The sequence below is a fragment of the Poromitra crassiceps genome (genome assembly GCF_964638095.1).
Source record: "Poromitra crassiceps genome assembly, contig: HAP1_SCAFFOLD_136, whole genome shotgun sequence".
In the NCBI taxonomy this organism is placed as follows: domain Eukaryota; kingdom Metazoa; phylum Chordata; class Actinopteri; order Beryciformes; family Melamphaidae; genus Poromitra; species Poromitra crassiceps.
Window position 1 is genome coordinate 329,949 of NW_028152226.1, and position 22,552 is coordinate 352,500.

Below are 22,552 nucleotides of genomic sequence, written 5' to 3' on the forward strand. Positions count from 1 at the left end.
TGATTGTTACTACCAGCTGATATGAACCAAACGTGTGTGTGTGTGTGTGTGTGTGTGTGTGTGTGTGTGTGTGTGTGTCTGATCAGAGAGCGTGTGCGTGTGGATGCGGTGCTGGAGGTGATGTCCAGGGTAGGGATGGGCATCGAATTTCGAATTTTCGAATAATCGTTGTTATTATCAAGGTCGACTTTTATTATTGAAATTCGAAATTCGAAAAAAAAAAAAAAAAAAAAAAAAAAAATTTTTTTTTAGTGAAATGTTGCATTGTCTCCCCTGATTCTAAGTATAAGACAAGTAAAACTATTTTTATAAGCATTTTAAGCAAGGTTTATGGAAAAATGAATGGCGGATGAAATCCCATGAAGAGGGAGAGGGGGTGACTTTGGCACCCCTTTGGCACTCAGACCTGAGCCTACTAAATATTTAATGAACCACTCATGATTGTCAAAACTGTTTTTTATTTTCGAAAATGTCAATGTCATGTAACATGTTCTTTACTTCAGTGGTGCAATGCTTGTTTGAGCTAAAAATCCACAGCAGAAGCTTTTTATATTAATTAATAAAGCCGTAGACTTAGAATCAGGGGAGACAATGCAACATTTCACTCACAAAAAAAAAAAATTTTTTTTTAACATTTTTATTTTTATTTTCGAAATTCGAATTAAATTCGAATTTGGCCAGCGAATTTCGAATAGTGTTTTTGCTAGAAATGCCCATCCCTAGTCCAGGGTCCACATGAAGAGCTACTACAGAGCGGCCATCATCAAGGTTAATATATTACTTTTAGCAGTAACTCAGTAACTTATTACTTATAGGATTTCGGTAATATTATACCAGTTACTTTGTCAAGTAACTCAAGTTACAAATTGAGTTACATTTTATTAAATTAAAGCACATATTTAAAAAAGAAACAATCATTTCCTAATCAAACTATGTGTTTTTATGCAAATAACCACTATAGATGACAATAACAAAGGAAAAGAATAACATTTAGAATTTTCGATTGTTTACACTGACTTCAAGGTGGTTGAAATTATTTTTCGGGGTGTTCAGGGGCGGCGATGTCATTCTGCTGCTGCTGTTGTTTTGATGAAAGTAATGCAAAAGTAGTGTAATAAGTAACGAGTTACTCTACACAGAAAGTAATATTGTAAAGTAACTTATTACTTTCAAATGCAAGTAACTAGTAATATGTAGTATATTACATTTTGAAAGTAACTTGCCCAACACTGCTACTTTCACACCAATGACCAGGGGTGCTTTTACCCACATTCAACCCTTCTTTTGTCAGTTCACACCAAGTCAGTCAACACGGGGTTAATCCAATCAATTCAATCCAATTACGGTAAGTCAGGCTGGAAACGGACAGCCCGCCATATTGTTTCGCTGTCACAACGCGTCCTAAATGCAGCGCTTCACTGTGCGGTGAAAGGTGTGTGTGTGTGTCTCAAGGCTCTTGCAACGGTTTGCAGCTAACGCTAACCTTGCTGCTAGCCTTTTGTCCCGCCCCGGTTCTTAGCAACCTGGGCGGTGGCGTTCACACTGAAATCAACCCTTGTCCTTTCAAACACAAAATCAACCTGGGAATAAGCCTTGTTGGACCTCGGTCTGAAAGGGGTATTTCACTGAATGAGGTGCAGGTCTGAGAGAGAAGAACACCCCTGCAGGTACAGGTGTGAGAGAGACTAATTGAATTGACTTTTAAAGACCTTTTTAGACTACGTGGAATTCACGACCAAATATAAAACCCACATAAGGAAACTAATGGGGGGGGGGCCTGCTTGAAATGAAAGCTGTGAAACTAATTTATAAATGTTCAGGATAAGAAAAAGCATAGCAGGAAATGGATTGTTATGGGACATGACATCAAATTATGTTTCGTAAAGAAGATAAGATACATACAGTACAGTATTGTACAGCACAGGCCACACAAGGAAACCTGTACTTACATGGTAATACGTTTTTAAGGCATTCATATGTTTTTTTTTACTTTTCTTCTTAACACATTGAGTGCCACAGCGCTTCAGTAAAATTGTCTGGAGCCTGTGCCAGATTCACTTCCATTCAGTTGAAAACAGCTATAGAATTTTTTCTATTATGGCTATATTAACGGGGCTGGACTTTAATGAAACATTGAACACTCCTGCTTCTTCCAAAGAAGAAATTTTGTTTCTAGACAGTTCCATTATGAAATGACAGCCTCTCAAAAAAGTGCACTTTCAAGGGTTTTCTGTCGTTTTTTTTTACTTTCCAAGATATAGTCCCTTTTATGAATACCTTTTGCACTCTAATTTCGAGCACATTCACTGACTCTGGCTGGTGTTTTCTGATGTGGTGGCGTGTGGTGTGGTTTCTGTGCAGCCTGTGTGCCACACACCCCTCTCTCCCCCCCCCCCCCCCCCCCCCCCCTCTCCACCTCTGAGCTGCGGGCTCCTCCCACACGCACAGAGTTTGCTTTCTCGACTCCGTTTTTGCCCCGGACAGATCCCAGCGCCCATCAAGGAAATGATGCGCGCTGGCAAACGCGACTGAACGAAAAGGCTTGGCCGTTCGCTTCGGATGCTGCCTTTCTAGGAAATCGTGTGGAGATAGATAGAAGCATAAGAGCTCAGTTGTGAGCGCGGATGCAGCCGAGCCCACTCTCGCTGTAGACAGAGTAATATATACGGCTCTGGCAGAAAGCATGCATCGGTTTCCACTTTCATCACGGCTTTCTCCGCTGTCTCCTGTACAAAGTAAAGGATCTGAGGTGGGTGGAGCAGCTCCTGTGACGATGTTTAAGGTGGCGCCGTGTGATCCCTTGAAGGGATTCATGCTCACTGGCTAGGTACGACCTTAAACAGCAGAATTATGGAATAATATGAATTATGATTTTAGGACGTCCACAGACGTCCTTGGCACTCCTCGTTACTTTTTTTTAGGACGTCCACAGACGTCCTTGGCACTCAATGTGTTAAGACCTTCAATTTCAATAATAATTTAATTATTTTAAGATGTATTAAAATCTTTTAACGACCTGCTGCAGATATGACGTATCACCTAGGTTTGTTCATTTAATCAGTCAATTATGTTTTTCTTGTGCCTCCCCACACCTCCAGGTGGTGCAGCCGTACTCCACCGTGGGCTACATGGACCGAGACGACTTCAGGAAGCTGTTTGACGAGCTGGATAAAGATCGCATGAAAGAGGTACAATTTAACATTTCATTTCACTTTGCGATCTGTAATATACAGCAAGGGAATAGCTCGCACAGCTCCAGGTCTTAGGCAGCTCAATCGGTGCAGGTTGCAGGGAGATCACAGAAACAGAGGTAGGCAACAGCACTCGAATTAGAGTCAATCTTGAGGTTTTTTTATTTATTAAGGGCAAAACAGACGCGTTTCAGCCTTAAGCCATCATCAGCGTACATAAGTGTACATACATGTTCTGATGTACACTGATGATGGCTTAAGGCTGAAACGCGTCTGTTTTGCCCTCAATAAATAAAAAAACCCAAGATTTACTCTAATTCGAGATCTGTAATATATGCCACTGAATCTCTGTGTGTGTGTGTGTGTGTGTGTGTGTGTGCGTGCGCGCGTGTGTGTGTGTGTGTGTGCGTGTGTCCACAGCACCCTCCCTTGCCCCAGTACAACTCTCCAGTCCTGCAGAAGCTCCAGATGGTCTTCAGTCACTACTATTTCACTATAGTCGGCAACGCGGTGGCACTGGCCAACGTCATCTGCATAGGCGTAAGTTACACACACACACACACACACACACACACACACACACACACACACAGACCAAGCTGACTAACATACCCTATAATGTTTCCTTTGCGTGTGTTTCAGACCGTCCTGGTGTTGAACGCTGACAAGTCCATTGCCGAGAGAAACGACTACAACATGGAGGTTAGCAGCTGTTGTGTTCTTTGTGTTTTTTTTGTCATGTGGACGTTTTGAAGTTGGTTAATGATGAACACTCAGCTCACATGCTCTGCTGCCTTGACTCAGGGTGCCGGTCTAAGCCCTTGTTACACGGCCCACCCTTGTATACACAGGACGCCGAACGTAAGTAGAGCTGAAGCGTGAAGCAGGCACAGGCTGAACTGACACCTAACCGTTCACACGAGAAGCCTTCTCTTTTCCTCTCACACAAAAGTTTGGATAGACTGGATTGCTTCCCGCAGCAGCAATGCCTTTTCCCCCCACACTGCCTGGCTGATAGACAGGTAGATTACAGCCTCTGACTGGCAGGGGCTCAAAACTACGATATAACAACTTTTTATTCATTGGTCATTCATTGTGATATAAATGAGTGACATTTTCCCCCAAATACTCGTGGTTCTGTGCTGTTGGTATTTGGTAGCCTATAATGCCTGCAGTGCAGCGCATCAAATGAGCCGCGTCAATTAACGACGGGAGTCTCGCGCAGCAGCAGAATGATGTATTCGCGCAGATTTTCAGTCCTAAATATCAAACATGATATGATCGGGACGGCCCCGATGAGGCTTTGAGCAGATCGGGAGGCTTAAGATTGGATCTGCAAACAGCTCACACTACAAGATAATCGGTGCCGAACGTCGGGCCCGACCAAGCTTGGCAAGCTGCCAGGCCAGATTTCTCCTCCGATTCTCGGGAGGGGTGAATCGGGCATAAATCGGCCCGAAAATCCTGTAGTGTGAGCCAGCCTTAAGGCAGGCTTTACTGGTATCAGGAAACAGCTGACAGCCAGCATTTCCCCATACCTGGAAAGCCTTGCATAACAATGAAGTCTGGACAGATGCTCATACAGTATGTGTTCTTAATTTGTGTGAACACCAACGAAGAAGAGCAACACAGCACAGACTAGTCCATTATGCGCACAGACTAGTCCATTATGCGCACAGACTAGTCCATTATGCCTACATGTAGCTAAAGTTACAGGTTTGTTTTGAATCCCTCCCCTCCACTGGCAAAATCTCTAACCTGGCAGAATGACAGGTCACTAAAACTCTGTCCAATGATCGAGTTACTTCTGAGTCATGTGACTTTTGTTTTGCAGACCTGATTGGCTTATAATTTGACAGAACAGTGTGTGAACCTAAAGGAACTAAATACAAAAAATGCAGACCGCCGAACTTCTTACTACAGTCGGTTTAAATCACATTTTACCACTCGTCAAGTGAAAAACCAAGCATCTACTTGAGTTGAGAGCATTCTCACTTCCCCATAGCCTGACCCAACGAGACACATAATGATATACTATGGCTTCAATGCATAGCCTGACCCAACAAGACACATAATGAGATACTCTGGCTTCACTGCATAGCCTGACCTGTTGTTCGTTCTACCCTGAATCAACCTCAACCTTTTCTGTGTGTGCATGCGTGTACGTGTTTGTGCGTGCGTGTGTGTGTGTGTGTTTGTGCGTGCATGCGTGTGTGTTTGTGCGTGTGTGTTTGTGCGTGCGTGTGTGTTTGTGCGTGCTTGTGTGTGTGTGTGTGTGTGTGTGTGTGTGTGCGTGCATGCGTGTGTGTGCATGCGTGTGTGTGTGTATCTGCAGCGTGATCTTGCTGCTGGCGGTGCACCTCTGCCTCTTCACCATGATCGGCATGCTGCTGTTTGTTAAGACGGAGGTGAGCTCACCTGACCTGACCACGCCCACACCACCACGCTAGTCAAATGTATAGTATATGATGTATGATCTATGTAACTTAGGTTGTGTGTCGATATATCATGTAGCATTGTGACTGTGATGACGCTTATGTGAAGCCCTTTGAGAAATGCTTGTGATAAGGGGGCCATAAACTAATTCAATAATTCCTTTTCAACGTCTCAAATGATTATCTCCATCTCCGTCCGTCTTCTTCTCGTCCTCTCTGTGGCCTCCAGGATCCGAAGAAGAACGGGGAGTGGGAGCTGTACTTCAAAGACCTGCCTCGCTCCCTCACCTCTCTGCTGGTGCTGCTCACCACGGCCAACAACCCAGACGGTACCGCTGCTCCAGCGCTCAGATGATCCAAACACCTAGCGCTTAAATTGGAACTGTTTGATATTCTGTGCTGCTTCAGAACTGAACCACGGTCTTAAAGCCGTCTGTTTTGTCCTGTTACAGTGATGATCCCTGCCTACTCCTTAAACAGGGCCTACTCCATCTTCTTCATCACCTTCAGTGTGATTGGTAAGCATTGATCATTATTGTGTACATCGTCACCGTCATCATCACAAGGAAGACGACCGCATTGGTCGATTTTCAATCAGAATCAGAATCCGCTTTATTGGCCAAGTATGTAGACATACAAGGAATTTGACTCCGGGATTCACCTTATGTTCAGACCTTACAGTGGGCCAAATTCTTCCGGGTCCTGTTAACACTTCCGGCGGTCACGGCGCAAAATAAGAGAGTTGTTTTTGGAGCGGACAGTGCAGGGGGTAAAATAAAGAACGTAGCCTACTACTTTGAGCTCGGTACACAGCAAGCAAGCGAGTATCCACTGTTAGCCAGGTCAGATAACGTTATCGTCGACAATGACGAGCACTTTCTTGTAAAACATACCTGGACTCCAACAAAGAAAGCTTCAGATAGTTTTCTCTCCTCCGAGCGCTCGAGCCACTTACGTCCATAAGACCCGCAGACGTTAACGTAATTCCCTGGAATGCGAGACTTAATGAGCCAGTTACATGGCGTTGCATTCTTAGACATTGCCGTTTGCTTTTATTTGGTATGTTACATACAATTGGCTAAATTATTAGTTAATTCAGAGTTACTGCTGATATTGGAGCAGCCAGCCATTTTATTTTATTTTATTTTTAGCCGGAAGTTTTGACGCGGCCACACAACCGGGTCAAATGGGTGTGGCTACATAAGGTGAATACGTTGCTCTCAATGTACTTACAAGGGGAAAAGAAAATATATGCATACAAGCTAAAACCACAAACAAGGACAGCGATCAAAGGTACATAAAGCAAGTTAACTGCTATTTACATTATATACAGTAAGTGTGATGTAGAGTGACCGTTATAAACATGTGTATAGGAGAAAATAATAATAATACTAATTGTATATCTATGTACAGACAAAGTATATGTAAACCACACTAGATTGTAAACAAGGCTATAAGTCAGATATTGCACAGTTCAAGCTGGTTAAAACAATCAATGTTTACGAATGCAACCTCTAGTGGTGGGGTGAGTAAGTGCATGCGTGCAGTGCATACGCCAGAGTCGGGAGCTGTAACCAGGAAGTAGCGGCGACCGTAACAACAGTCTATTGAAATAGCTCGCTGACACATGAGGGTGAAGGGGTGGGATGGGTGGAGCGGTAACTTCCTTGTCTTTCAACTTCCTTGTCACAAGAGACCCTCCTGAAGTCTGTTTTGAACCTTAACCAGGTTGTTTTCGTTGCTTAAAAAAGTAACCGTTAACCGACGTGACATGCTTCAAATTAACCATGTCCCACGTGAGGCGTATGACCTGCACGCACCGTTTCTCTCATCGGTCGTTTTGGGAGTCATTGTAAACCGACTCATTCTGTTGTTTCAGTATGAGGACATGTTGAATACAATAGGGTTTACAGTGTTGTGTATAAAAGGGAATTTCTTCTGCTTCTTCTTCTCCAGGAACGTATTTCTTGATGAACTTACTGACGGCCATCATCTACAACCAGTTCAGGGGATATTTACTGGTGAGTCCCACATCTTCCATCCAGAGGAGATCATGCTGTTGAAGGAACATCACATCTTCAATCCCAGCTTTTTGTGATGCTTTAATTATCCAGGGAGAGTTGAGGCTTCTTCTTCTTCTTCTTCTTCTTCTTCTTCTTCTTCTTCTTCTTCTTCTTCTTCTTCTTCTTCTTCTTCTTCTTCTTCTTCTTCTTCTTCTTCTTCTTCTTCTTCTTCTTCTTCTTCTTCTTCTTCTTCTTCTTCTTCTTCTTCCTCCTCCTCCTCCTCCTCCCCCCCCGTAGGCTCCTAAGTGGAGCATAGGGCCGCAGCCACACAAAGCCAACAGGCTCCTATTGCATTTTCTGTAGCAAGTGGGTTCTTCTGGGGTGGGGTTGCTAGCCCCACGCTAGTTTACACAGTTACACACATTCCCACGAATGTCGCGACCTTACACCTCCTCCATGAATTAAAGGGACAGTTCACCCCCAAATCAAAAATACATATCTCTCCTCTTAACTGTAGTGCTATTTATCCATCGAGATCAATTGGGGTGAGTTTTGGAAATATCGGACTAAAGAAAATATTTCCCTGATGAAAGTGCTCACAAAAAGGTCTGTGGCTTATCTTGAGTAACCGGGGAATGATTTCTGGAGAGGCATTATTGTTACGTTTTTCAAAAGTAATTTTTGGGGGCGCTTTGAGCACCACAAGCCGAGTGCCACCCAGTTCCATTGTATTGGAGAGAAGGCAGACATCTCTATGGCCGATATCTCCAAAACTCGCCAACTCACACCAAAACCATCTATTCTAGATGGATAAATAGCACTACAGGTAAGATCTATTCTAGATGGATAAATAGCACTACAGGTAATATACAGGTAAGAGGGACAATATGTCTTTTTGATTTTGGACATAAAACAGCTGATCTAACCCGTCTGTCCCTGCGTGTTGATGCAGATGTCAGTCCAGACGTCCATCATCAGGAGGCGGCTGGGAATCAGAGCTGCTTTCCAGGTCCTCAGCTGCCAGGGGACAGGCCGTGCTGCTATGTAAGACACACGCACGCAGATTTGACTAATTAGAAGGCTATTTTATCACATTTTCACAAGTTCTTACATTAGCGGTATGTGGCATTGTCAGTTGCAACCAGGAGATTTTGGAAAGAGACTTTCTCACACTGGTCCAGAAACTGGAGAGTATGAATTTTAAACAGTTACTTCTGCTTAGTGCAGCTCTAATGAATGCTGTAGCGAAAGTAATTAACATAATGTCATTACAGTCTGATGGAATAAACAGTAACATAGAAATGGAGTTCAGTCAGGAGCACTCGTATAGTCACAAGATAAAACCATATATAGCAACAAATGGTAACACAATTTGGTGGCAAGCTGCTCCCTGTTACGCAGCTGACATGCTGAAGGTCAGAATATGAACCAAACACGAGTGGTGTAGGTGATTGTTACTACCAGCTGATATGAACCAAACGTGTGTGTGTGTGTGTGTGTGTGTGTGTGTGTGTGTGTCTGATCAGAGAGCGTGTGCGTGTGGATGCGGTGCTGGAGGTGATGTCCAGGGTCCACATGAAGAGCTACTACAGAGTGGCCATCATCAAGGTTACAGCTATATCACACTGTCCAGCAGGGGGAGTGGGCAGGGCTGCATACACACTGCGACTTATACCACTTTCCAGTGTTGGGGGTAACTCATTACAAAAGTAACATATTACATGTAATATATTACTTTTAGCAGTAACTCAGTAACTTATTACTTATAGGATTTCGGTAATATTATACCAGTTACTTTGTCAAGTAACTCAAGTTACAAATTGAGTTACATTTTATTAAATTAAAGCACATATTTAAAAAAGAAACAATCATTTCCTAATCAAACTATGTGTTTTTATGCAAATAACCACTATAGATGACAATAACAAAGGAAAAGAATAACATTTAGAATTTTGGATTGTTTACACTGACTTCAAGGTGGTTGAAATTATTTTTCGGGGTGTTCAGGGTCATTCTGCTGCTGCTGTTGTTTTGATGAAAGTAATGCAAAAGTAGTGTAATAAGTAACGAGTTACTCTACACAGAAAGTAATATTGTAAAGTAACTTATTACTTTCAAATGTAAGTAACTAGTAATATGTAGTATATTACATTTTGAAAGTAACTTGCCCAACACTGCTACTTTCACACCAATGACCAGAGGTGCTTTTACCCACATTCAACCCTTCTTTTGTCAGTTCACACCAAGTCAGTCAACACGGGGTTAATCCAATCAATTCAATCCAATTACGGTAAGTCAGGCTGGAAACGGACAGCCCGCCATATTGTTTCGCTGTCACAACGCGTCCTAAATGCAGCGCTTCACTGTGCGGTGAAAGGTGTGTGTGTGTGTCTCAAGGCTCTTGCAACGGTTTGCAGCTAACGCTAACCTTGCTGCTAGCCTTTTGTCCCGCCCCGGTTCTTAGCAACCTGGGCGGTGGCGTTCACACTGAAATCAACCCTTGTCCTTTCAAACACAAAATCAACCTGGGAATAAGCCTTGTTGGACCTCGGTCTGAAAGGGGTATTTCACTGAATGAGGTGCAGGTCTGAGAGAGAAGAACACCCCTGCAGGTACAGGTGTGAGAGAGACTAATTGAATTGACTTTTAAAGACCTTTTTAGACTACGTGGAATTCACGACCAAATATAAAACCCACATAAGGAAACTAATGGGGGGGGGGGCCTGCTTGAAATGAAAGCTGTGAAACTAATTTATAAATGTTCAGGATAAGAAAAAGCATAGCAGGAAATGGATTGTTATGGGACATGACATCAAATTATGTTTCGTAAAGAAGATAAGATACATACAGTACAGTATTGTACAGCACAGGCCACACAAGGAAACCTGTACTTACATGGTAATACGTTTTTAAGGCATTCATATGTTTTTTTTTACTTTTCTTCTTAAGACCTTCAATTTCAATAATAATTTAATTATTTTAAGATGTATTAAAATCTTTTAACGACCTGCTGCAGATATGACGTATCACCTAGGTTTGTTCATTTAATCAGTCAATTATGTTTTTCTTGTGCCTCCCCACACCTCCAGGTGGTGCAGCCGTACTCCACCGTGGGCTACATGGACCGAGACGACTCCAGGAAGCTGTTTGACGAGCTGGATAAAGATCGCATGAAAGAGGTACAATTTAACATTTCATTTCACTTTGCGATCTGTAATATACAGCAAGGGAATAGCTCGCACAGCTCCAGGTCTTAGGCAGCTCAATCGGTGCAGGTTGCAGGGAGATCACAGAAACAGAGGTAGGCAACAGCACTCGAATTAGAGTCAATCTTTTTTTTTTAAACTCTTTATTTTATCAATTTTCAAAAAAGACAAAGACAGACAGGTATACACAAATAGAAACAAAAACAATAATACAAATACAAATACAAAAAGAGGCAGCGAACAGGAGGTCTTTTTGAGAGAGGTATTCCAGGTGCAGATCTTCATATGTTAGTAACTTTGTTATTTCAAGAATGGCAGAGAGAGGAGAGAATGCTGGATGGAAGCGAGGGGACACAGAGAGAGATACAATTAAATAATACAAATAAAAAATAAAAAACCCTAGCCAGTCTCAGATTCCTGCAGGTAGCAGTCCCACTTTATCCAGAGGTTTTCACCCTTGTCTTTTTGGAGGCGGAGAGTGAATGTCATCTTTTCCATAAGATGTATATGGTTGACGATTCCTATGAAGAGTCCAGCAGTAGGAGGGCTTCTCTGGAGCCAACACCTGGTGATAGCTTTTTTACATGCAACCAATAATATTTTCAGGAGATAGGTGTCACTTTTACATAAACCATCAGGCATGATTCCAAAGTACAGTGTGAAAAAGGACATCTCAAAATCAAAACCCATTATTTTAGAAATCAGAACTCTCATGTCTTCCCAAAAGGGTTGGATATTTGGGCAGAGCCAAAATATATGAGCATGGCCCGCCTGAGTTGACCCACACTCCCGCCAGCAATGAAGCTGAGATCCAGTGAATTTAGATTTTTGTTTTGGTGTTATGAAAAAGCGAATCAGGCTCTTCCAGCCAAAGTCTCTCCAGGTCAGTGAGTTAGTGACAGAGCAATGAGCCCCCCAAGCCTGAAGCCACACCTCCTCCGATACTTCCACACCCAAATCCTTTTCCCAGCGCTGTCTTACATAATCTGTTGAGTTTTTATTCATTGATGTAATGGCGCTATACAGTTTTCCAACAATTCTTCTTGTGTCATCCCCATTATAAGCTTCTATAAAAGTGTGGATCAATCTTGAGAGAATTACAGGTTCGGACCCTCTAACCTCCTTCAGAAAATAATGACGAATCTGTAAGTATCTATAAAAATCCTGTTTGTTAAGTTCGAAAGATCGGCTTAGGTTCTCAAAGCTATCCATTTCCCCATTTGACATAATTCTACAGAGGGCTGTAATGCCACATTTAGACCACTGTCTGTATCCATGATCGTTTACCGCCGGTAGGAAGTGTGGGTTGTAAGCTGGCCAGGCCAGCACTCTTATCTCTCTCTGGAGCTGGAATCGTCTGACCACCTCCATCCATATCTTGATGGAAAAATCAACACATTGGTTATTTAATCCAGATGTTTCCTTCATCCTGTCAGGACAACCCAGGATTGATTGAATTGGTATTTCTGATAGGGAGAATTCAAGGCTTTTCCACTTTGCTTCATATTTTTGGTTGCACCATAATACTAGTGGTCTGACCTGAGCAGACAGGTAATAATCTCTTAAGCACGGTAGGGCCATGCCCCCCCCCTCTTTCGGCAACTGTAATGTTGAATATTTTATTCTGGGTCTCTTTTTGTCCCATATAAATCTGGAAATATGTTTATCCCATTCCCTGAATTGACAGAGGGGGACCTCAACTGGCAGGGCTGTAAATAAATATAATAGTTTTGGGAGAATAGTCATCTTGACTGATCGTATTCTGCTGCCTATATCGAGGGGAAGCACGGCCCACCTGTTCATATCATCAAATATTTTTTTGTTGATCCGATCATAATTTATAGCATACAGGGAAGACATATCTTTTGGTAAATAGACACCCAGGTATTGGACATGTGGTAGATGCCAGCTAAAATTATACCTATTCACCAGTTCCTGATCAGGGGTATAGTTAAATATCAAGGCTTGTGTCTTATTAACATTAAGTGTGTAACCAGAGTAGCTCCCGTATCTTTTTAAAATCTCCATCAGCAACGGCACTCCTGAACTTGGATTTTTTATCGTCACCAATACGTCGTCCGCATATAGACAGATCTTGTGTTCCACCCCCTTTATTATTATACCCTCCAAACCCTCCTCCTGTCTGATGGTTTGAGCCAACGCTTCAATAAAGAAATTGAAGAGGGCGGGGCTAGCGGGGCAGCCCTGCCGACAAGATCTCTGCAGGACTATACGATTTGACAAGCTGCCATTAATTTTTATCCTAGCCGTGGGGGCCGAATACAAAGTCCTTATACTTTTAATGAAACCCTCGCAGAACCCAAATCTGGCCAAAACTTGATATAAGAATTCCCAGCCTACGGAATCAAAGGCCTTCTCAGCATCTAAGCTGAGAAGGATCGCACTACTTTTCTCTCTGTTGATATGGTCAATAATATGAATGGCTCTTCGGATGTTGTCATGGGTTTGTCTATGTCTTATAAACCCGGTTTGGTCCTCGTCTATCAGGAATGGCATCACCCTTTCTATTCTCCTAGTCAAAATGGAAGCGTACAGTTTATAGTCTGTATTCAGGACACTGATGGGTCTATATGATTTACAGTCTGATTTGTCTTTGCCCTCCTTCGGTATCACAGAAATAAAGGCCTCATTCCACGAAGGGGGGAGGTCCCCTTCCGTCATGACATGATTAAAACAAGACGTGAGCAGCGGAAGCATTATTTCCCTCATAGATTTGTAAAAATCCGGTGGGTATCCATCCAATCCGGGCGATTTGCCCGATTTGAGTGATGAAATTGCTTTATCTATTTCCTCACTTGTGATTTCAGAGGTGAGTCTATCATTATCTTCCTTTCCCAATGAGGGAAGGTCTAATGAGTTTAAGAATTCCTCTATTGTATCTTCACTCGCCTTCTCAGGTTGGGTGTATAATGTTTTATAATATATTTCAAATGCTTTTTGGATGCTTTCCAATTTGGTGGTTAATTTTTTTGTGACAGGGTCTCGAATTTTAAAAATTGTGCTTTCAGCTTGTTGTTTACGAAGTCTCCAGGCTAATAATTTTGTCGCTTTTGGGCCGGCCTCATAATATCTCTGTTTCATATATCGCATTTTCTTCTCGACCTCTTCACTGTGTATTTTATCTATTTCTTTTTTAATATTTTTCATTTGTGGAAGGGCAGAGGAATCTCTGGTAGTACTATGAAGCCGTTCCAAATCTTTAAGTTTAGTTTCCAAATCAAGCAGTTTTCCAGCTTTTAGCTTTTTTAGATAGGATGAATGAGCTATAATTTTCCCCCTGAGAAAGGCTTTAGCCGTGTCCCACAATATCACAGAGTTGACCTCTCCATTATCGTTGTGTTGAAGGAATTCCTTCATATCATGTGTCATTTTAGCTTTAAATGCCTCACTGTTCAGCATACCTGTGTTTAATCTCCACACAGTTTCCTTTGGGGCACTGTCCAAGTGTAATTCTAGATATAGACCTGAATGGTCGGAGAGGTCCCTCTGGCCTATTCTACAGTCCCTAATTCTATGCAGGTCATTGCTATACATAAGAGCGTAGTCAATTCTTGAGTGAATGTCATGACGGGCAGAGTAGAACGTATAGTCCAATTCAGTTCTGTTCAATTTGCGCCATAAATCAACCAGACCCAAGTTTTGCAGCATTCTGTTCACTTTAGTTTCCAAAGGATTTATTTTCCTTGTTTTACTGGTTGTATCTAGTCTAGGGTTCAATAAAATATTCCAGTCACCTGCACAGACAAGGGTGCCATATGTTTCAGATGCCATTAAATCAAATATCTTCTTAAAGAAGGCTATAGTGCTTCCTGGGGGGGCGTATACGTTTAATAGAGTGATTTCTTTATGTTCAAGTTTGCCTTTGATTAAGACAAATCTGCCCTCCTTGTCTTTTATTTCGGTAATTAATTCAAAACTAATTGAGTTTGGTATGAGTATTGCGACTCCCCTTTTCTTTCCTGACTTGTGTGAGGAGTAGAAGGTGTTACGAAAACCCATTTTTTTTAGTTTTTCATGCTCGGGATCTGATAAATGAGTTTCTTGCCAGAAAGCTATACTAATCTTTTCTCTTTTCAATTTTGAAACCATTTTACTCCTCTTGATAGGATTATTTAAGCCATTCACATTTAAGGATAGAGTATTATAATACTGGAAATGCATTTCTCTCTTTTTGGTTATCTTTCTGTACCATTAGAAACCGCTGCTCAGACCTCAGAAACAAAAATACATGAACAAACACAAATAAGCCTCCGTAACTGTAAAACAAAACAAACCGGACTTCCAAATGAGAGGAATCAGCTTCTCCTCTCGCAGTGAGGGGGGTTAGCCACTGAGTGGGGCCCCTCGTCAGCAGACTGAAAAAGTAAACAGAAAACAGGCGGACCCATGCACGCCTTGTGACAGTGTGGCACATAGCCTAATTTTGCCTCGACCGTATCGGCCATCAGATACAATAATAAAAAGTCACATGGAGGTCTTTTTTTATCGTTACATTGTCTTTTCCCAATGATCACTCATTCATCTATCGGGGATATCCTGAGATGACCTCAGTCTTAATGGATCAACTTAAACGAAGCGGAAAAAAATATTAATACCAACGGTATATATTCCCATGGCTCAACTTACAGGCAGGGCTTTCTCTTAGTGCTATAAGGAGTAAATGGTTCACCAGCATCACCCGGTCTTCTCTGTCTCGCTCCCACCGGCTCGTTCACCATCTCTCTGGAATGGGCGAAGCCTCTCTCGTATGGCCTCACGGTAATCATCTCTATCCCCACTTCGGCGCGGTCTCACATTCTCCCAGGGAAGGAGCCTGGAGAGGGTCTCCTCCGTGATGTCCCCCGTCCTTCTGGTTGTCTGGATTGGTCTCACCGGGAGGCCTCGCTGGGCCAAATCCACCGCCGCCTCCGAGGCGCTATTGTAGGTAACGATGCCTGAGACCAGGTGTACTCTCATTTTGGCAAGCGGGGTTTGGAAGCGGATCTTCTTCTCTTTGAGGACTTTCTTAATCGGAATATATTCCTTTCTCTTTCGTTGCACCTCCTCCGCGTAGTCGTGGTCGAAGTAAACCCTCTTGTTTTGTACGTGGATTTGTTTCTGCCAAGCAGCATGCAGGATTTTCTCTTTGGTCGTGAATTGCAGAAATCGAACCACGATTGAACGCGGGGACACGCCAGCCGGCGGTTTAGAGGCAAGAGCTCTATGAGCCCGTTCAATTCCGAGTTCATTTCCCTGTTGTAAGCCCAGAGATTCCCCTAGTTCTGTTTTAATTAGATCCTCTATGAACCGAGGCACGGAGGTGCCCTCTGCTTCCTCTTGAATCCCGTATATGCGGATATTGTTGCGCCTGGAACGGCCCTCCAGGTCTGACACTTTATCCCGCAATGCTCGCTGGTTGTCGAGTAACTGGATTAATGTGTCTTTTACGCCGATATCCCACTTCTCTGACCCTGCCATGTTTTTCTCCACGTCTCCCAGGCGCCGGGTAGTTTCCTCAATTTGGCCGGTGGCGACTTGAATCTTCTGATTGATTTCCGCTGTCAGGCCGTCAAGTTGGGCTTTCAAGTCCTGTTGAAAGCTGGCTCGAAATTCAGATAGTTCTTTTTTCATCTCCGACTTCAGATCGTCCATCTCTTTAGTCATTACTTCTTTCATCACTTTGCGAATAGAGTCGAGTGTGGTTGTCATGTTTTCTCCGTCCTCGTGAACGCCTTCTTTCCCTGTGTTAGCGGTAACCATGCTGGCGTCCCCGTCCTCGTGAACGCCGTCTTCCCCTGTGCTAGCGGTAGCCATGCTAGCGTCAGTGTCGCTGGCTTCTTTCCCGAGTTGTTTTTTCCCCTTCTTACTTTTTTTTCCTTTATCTTTCCTTGACCTCGTTGTCATAGATTTTCCCCCCTGCATTCTCCCATCGAACTAGGTGTGAATTATTGGGCTGGAGCACTTGAATTTGGGGGATTTTATCAGGCCGATATCAGAGCACTATTTTACGCTGCCATGCTGTAGCGTGTGCCACCGGAAGTCAATTAGAGTCAATCTTGAGGTTTTTTTATTTATTAAGGGCAAAACAGACGCGTTTCAGCCTTAAGCCATCATCAGCGTACATAAGTGTACATACATGTTCTGATGTACACTGATGATGGCTTAAGGCTGAAACGCGTCTGTTTTGCCCTCAATAAATAAAAAAACCTCAAGATTTACTCTAATTCGAGATCTGTAATATATGCCACTGAATCTCTGTGTGTGTGTGTGTGTGTGTGTGCGTGCGCGTGTGTGTGTGTGGGTGTGCGTGTGTCCACAGCACCCTCCCTTGCCCCAGTACAACTCTCCAGTCCTGCAGAAGCTCCAGATGGTCTTCAGTCACTACTATTTCACTATAGTCGGCAACGCGGTGGCACTGGCCAACGTCATCTGCATAGGCGTAAGTTACACACACACACACACACACACACACACACAGACCAAGCTGACTAACATACCCTATAATGTTTCCTTTGCGTGTGTTTCAGACCGTCCTGGTGTTGAACGCTGACAAGTCCATTGCCGAGAGAAACGACTACAACATGGAGGTTAGCAGCTGTTGTGTTCTTTGTGTTTTTTTTGTCATGTGGACGTTTTGAAGTTGGTTAATGATGAACACTCAGCTCACATGCTCTGCTGCCTTGACTCAGGGTGCCGGTCTAAGCCCTTGTTACACGGCCCACCCTTGTATACACAGGACGCCGAACGTAAGTAGAGCTGAAGCGTGAAGCAGGCACAGGCTGAACTGACACCTAACCGTTCACACGAGAAGCCTTCTCTTTTCCTCTCACACAGTGCCTCCTCGGCGCGCCTTGAACCCCGCCCACAACAACTCCCATTGACTTCATGTCTGGCAGCTTCAAGCTGGACTGAATCCTGAACGATCGCTCCAGCGCGGCTTCGGCGTTGCTTCGCCGTGGCGTGCGGCCGGTGTGAACGCTCTCACCTGTTAACAAGGACGCCGGAATGAAACTGCGTGGCTTCAGCGTGTGGCTTTGGCGTTGCTTCGGCGTGGCGCGCGGCCGGTGTGAACGCTCTCACCTGTTAACAAGGACGCCGGAATGAAACTGCGTGGCTTCAGCGTGTGGCTTCGGCGTGGCTTCAGCGTGTGGCTTCGGCGTGGCTTCGGCGTTGCTTCGGCGTATAGTGTGAACGGCCACTAACTGATTAACGCCGCGTGTGCTTCTGTGCTGCAATCCAATCCTCTGTGCCGATTTCAGCTTAATCACAATAATCACAACTCTGTCACTGTGTGTGTGTGTGTGTGTGTGTGTGTGTGTGTGTGTGTGTGTGTGTGTGTGTGTGTGTGTGTGTGTGTGTGTGTGTGTGTGTGTTGTCAGATCTATATAGCTTAAATTCAAACAGTGATTAATTAGTGCGTCTGTAATCTCAACACCTTTACAGATTGGAGAGAAGAACCTGTTTTCGGAAAATATATTCTCCGTTTGTTTTTGCTCATTCTTAACACATTCACTGCCAACGACGTGTTAACACGTTTTCAATATCCAGCTGTTGACTGCCAACGACGTGTTTACACGTAAAAAAAAATCGTTTTTTTTTTTTGACGGTGGATCGTTGATCTGGCCCTTTTGCATCTCCTATTATAGTGTTAGAGCCGCCGGGCGTGTGCAATCCATTCCGCCGACCCACTGAGTGGAGACGGTGCTCAGACTATTGAGAGCCAAGCAAGCCAAGACAGCAGCATGGAAGCCATTATCATGAAAATGGATGGGGCGAAAACGCTTTCGCTTTCGCCTGGGTCCTGGCTGTGGGGGATTGCAAACTTGCATGGTGGATTGCGGATGGAGCACACTTTGAGGCACGCAGCGTAAATATGACCAGAGTCGCAGGGGCTTCATCGGAGCTCTCGGCCAGGGCTCCGGGAGGCGGGCGAGTCCAGCCGGGCTTCCTCGGGGAGCGGCCAGGCACAGCCGCACAGCGGCAGCGGGGCAGTGAGACTGTGACAAGCTTGTGGTGCAGCAGGCCATTTTGCCTTGCAAAATAGCACCAAATTGGAAACAGCCATAAAAGGCTTTTAGAATGGGATTTTCAACCCATTCTTTTTTGTTTCTTTTTCGCTCTAATTTAGAGTAATTTAATTTCTATTCAGAAATTTATTTGAGAGGTCGAGAGTATGAGAAAGTGCATTTGCACAGGTAGGAAAGTGCTTGTGACATGGCGCTGCAGCCAAGAAGAACGCCCACGGAGGGAGGAGTTGAGCAGAGGGGAGTTTCCTGCTGTTATGGAGGAAATTACTGTTCAAAACTATTGTTTAGGTCTTACTGATGCCAAAAATGAATGGTTAAAGTGACTGTTCTATCGAATTTCACAAAAAGCCGTTTATCTCTGAATAATTTTTCTCACGCTGAAACCATGCTGTATTCAACTGCTAATGCTTACATAACTACTAACTCTACAAACTAACTCTTTTAGACAGAGAAAGCACACATTCTATTAGTTCTTTTGAGATGATTGGTGTTCACGAAGTATTAACAGAAAAGAATCCTCGGCTGTTGTAAAATGAGCCTAGAATCCTCAAAAACCCCCCTGGCAGAACCTACCGACAGCATTGAAAAAAGGCTGGCAGTCAATGTGTTAAGACAATCTGCTTCACAAATGAGTTGAAGTGAATGTGAATGAGCCCGGCCTAAACTGACCACTGTCCCCCATTGGCTGCCAGGTGATCAACTGTTGCTTCATCATCTACTACCTGTCGGAGATGTGTCTGAAGATCTTTGCCTTAGGCTGGAGAGGCTACCTGTCCTACAGGAACAACATCTTTGACGGCCTCCTCACCATCCTGCTCACGGTAACGTGGCTGCACCTGCTGAATACCTATGGAACTGTCGCGTTAACTTGACTCAGTTCTTAAAGGAATACACAGTTTTGGGGGGATTGGCCCAAAATCATCCATGTGTCTCTGTTAACTCTACCAAAAACTTTTCATATTCCTTTAATGCAAATAAATTCAATTTCAATTTCACTCATTGCATTTATTTCCCCCATTTAGGCCCTGCAGATCACCATATTGGCCACCTACAGACTTCCATTGTAGGTTTCTATTTTACTCCCTTCATAAATGTTTACATATTATGATTGCACACCTGACTTGACACTGTGTATGTGTGTGTGTGTGTGTGTGTGTGTGTGTGTGTGTGTGTGTGTGTGTGTGTGCGCGTGTGCGTGTGCGTGCGTGTGTGTGTGTGCGTGCCTGCCTACGTGTGTGTTTGCGTGTGTGTACGTACGTACATGTGTGCACGTGCATGTGTGTGTGTGTGTGTGTGTGTGTGTGCACGCACCACAACAGGGACCCAACAACTCACAGTCTGTCTCTGTGGGAGATGGTTCGCCTGGTCAACATGCTCATCGTCTTCCGCTTCCTGCGCATCATCCCGGATATCAAGGTACAGGACATGCTACAGGACAAGGTACAGGACATGGTACAGGACATGGTACAGGACATGGTACAGGACATGGTACAGGACATGGTACAGGACAAGGTACAGGACATGGTACAGGACAAGGTACAGGACATGGTACAGGACAAGGTACAGGACATGGCTGCGTGTCCAAAGCTCAAGCTGCGCTGACACTCAACGACCTCATCACAAATAAGATCGTGTCATTTTGTGTCCCTATGTGTGTTAAGCTCCAGACACGTGGGCCAACAGTCGGCCATCGGTCAATGTCGGGCCGTCAGTGAGCGACTGTGGCCCTACAGTAGTTTTTGCGGTGTGTCCCGCACCGTTTGCCCTAGTCATCCCGCTCAGCCTGTTAAATCGTCAGTGAGAGAGATCGCTCCGATTGGCCGGTCAGCTGGCCTTCAGCAAAGCCCCTGGAGCCTGTCGCTGTATGATATCGCCCGTTTCGTTTCGTGCGCTTTCTCCATATTTTTCTAGCTCCGCCTCTTCCGTTTTTCCTCCACAAGCAAAAGACCAGGCAAACGCTGACAACGTCAGCGCCATCTGCGACTCTTTTTATCAGAGATATTCTGGATTAGAAGTAGCTATATTACTAAACCGTCACAGCACGCACAAAACGTTCTTCTCACTTTTCAACGTCATCCCTACTGTATCTGATCATTCCAATACACATTTTCACAACGATGTATCATAACAACGGTTTGTATATGTGCAGTACTAGGTCTCACGCAGGCACACAACGTACGTGCTAGTTGTCGTCTATAAAGAGCTGCAGGGATGACGTATTTTTGTAGTCAGAACGCGGAAGTCCCGGACTTCCTGGTTCTTCACTGTTTCTGTCTATGAAATTTTTGAACGGGTTTTTGCCGCGATACTTCTAATAATCTCTCTGGGCAACGCTGGCTTAATGAAACGCGAACCAGAGTTCAGTCGGATAATCTTCACAGATGAGGACCACTTTCATGAGTTTTGTAGCGTAAATGCGAGCCCTAGAAGTAAAAAGCTCGAGCTAAGCTAATCCAGAACTACACACTGTCGCATAGGCTTCCACGTCACGTCAGCGCTCAACCTGGACTGTTGTTGGATGTGTGCACTGATTACCCCGGGCTGAACGGGGCTGAACCAGGTGAGGGAAAGAGAATTTCCGTGTTCGTCCTTTGAAGTGGTGACGTTATTGACGTATATATCCCCATCGACTCAACAGTGTAGTCTCATTTAGCCGTTTGCTAGCTAGCCGCCCTTTTAACGGCACGTAAAAGCTTCAAAACTCATAAAAGTGGTCTTCATGTGTGAAGATGATATTACTAAACACTGGTTCGCGTTTGATTAAGCCAGCGTTGCCCAGAGAGATTATTAGAAGCATCGCGCCAAAAACCCATTCAAAACTCCCATAGGCGAAAACAGTGAAGAACCAGGAGTGTTAGCATCGATGATTTCCGGACTCATCCCTGCGGCTCTCTATTGCGGTGTGTTCTTAATGCAACTTTTCAGCCCCCGACACAGGCGACGCATGCTAGTTCTTAGATGGCAGTCTGGTGTGTCTGGGCCCTGATGCATACCTCATTTTGTTTCTCCAGCTCATGTCTCTAGTCGCCAGTACGCTGCTGGACCTGGTGAAAAACCTCCGCGCCTTTGCCGGAGTGCTGGTGGTGAGTGACGTCATCACACACACTGTCCACATCAGCATACGGCCATACAGTTGGTGTGCCATGTTTGGTCATGTTTTATTTAGAATTAGAAACATACATTCATTTATTAATTCATTCATTCAAGAGTTTCATTCCAAAGTGAGACATCTACTATTTGAACACATAGCTGCTCTTTACTGTAAAATATTGCATTTTATTCAAAGTATTCGCAATATTAAGAGCTTTGATTTAGATTTAGAGGAGCAAACATACAGAAATGTGTCCACACTTGCAAAAGTGCCTTAATATAAATATATTAATAATAAAAAAATAATATAGTGATGATAAAAAGGAATATTCCTGACAATGACTTCCATCACAGACACGTATTTGTAATATTCATTGATATGGGTGATGCATTCAAGGAGAAAAACAAAATTATTATTTTTTTAAATCAAAGTGTAGCATTTTGGAGTGAACCTGCTACTGTACTTTCCTAACAGCAGATCCCTCCTCTCTCTGTAGGTGGTGTACTATGTGTATGCTGTGATTGGGATCTGGCTATTTGAGGGAGCAATTACACCACCATCAACACACATGAGGTATAGTGATATAGTGAACACACATG

The 22,552-nt window shown here is 43.9% G+C and overlaps 2 protein-coding genes across 2 annotated transcripts in view; both read left to right on the forward strand.

Moving 5' to 3' along the window:
- LOC310770629 (two pore channel protein 2-like) overlaps window positions 1–22,552 on the forward strand; it is a gene marked incomplete at both ends in the record, with an annotated part of 51,436 nt that overhangs the window by 23,724 nt on the left and 5,160 nt on the right. The window contains 14 exons of the mRNA XM_083663373.1: window positions 5,527–5,599; window positions 5,856–5,955; window positions 6,079–6,144; window positions 7,583–7,647; window positions 8,582–8,673; window positions 9,156–9,237; window positions 10,719–10,808; window positions 17,155–17,274; window positions 17,363–17,422; window positions 19,555–19,683; window positions 19,885–19,925; window positions 20,182–20,278; window positions 21,874–21,945; window positions 22,450–22,526. Coding sequence (XP_083519499.1) covers window positions 5,527–5,599; window positions 5,856–5,955; window positions 6,079–6,144; window positions 7,583–7,647; window positions 8,582–8,673; window positions 9,156–9,237; window positions 10,719–10,808; window positions 17,155–17,274; window positions 17,363–17,422; window positions 19,555–19,683; window positions 19,885–19,925; window positions 20,182–20,278; window positions 21,874–21,945; window positions 22,450–22,526 — 1,164 coding nt within the window. The remainder of the gene's footprint in view (window positions 1–5,526; window positions 5,600–5,855; window positions 5,956–6,078; window positions 6,145–7,582; window positions 7,648–8,581; window positions 8,674–9,155; window positions 9,238–10,718; window positions 10,809–17,154; window positions 17,275–17,362; window positions 17,423–19,554; window positions 19,684–19,884; window positions 19,926–20,181; window positions 20,279–21,873; window positions 21,946–22,449; window positions 22,527–22,552) is intronic.
- On the forward strand, window positions 731–4,060 carry LOC310770623 (two pore channel protein 2-like; the record flags this gene model as incomplete). Its single annotated transcript, XM_083663370.1, has 5 exons — window positions 731–768; window positions 3,099–3,188; window positions 3,612–3,731; window positions 3,834–3,893; window positions 4,043–4,060. Exons 1-5 carry the CDS (start codon window positions 736–738, stop codon window positions 4,058–4,060), a joined length of 321 nt encoding a protein of 106 aa, XP_083519496.1. The 5' UTR covers window positions 731–735.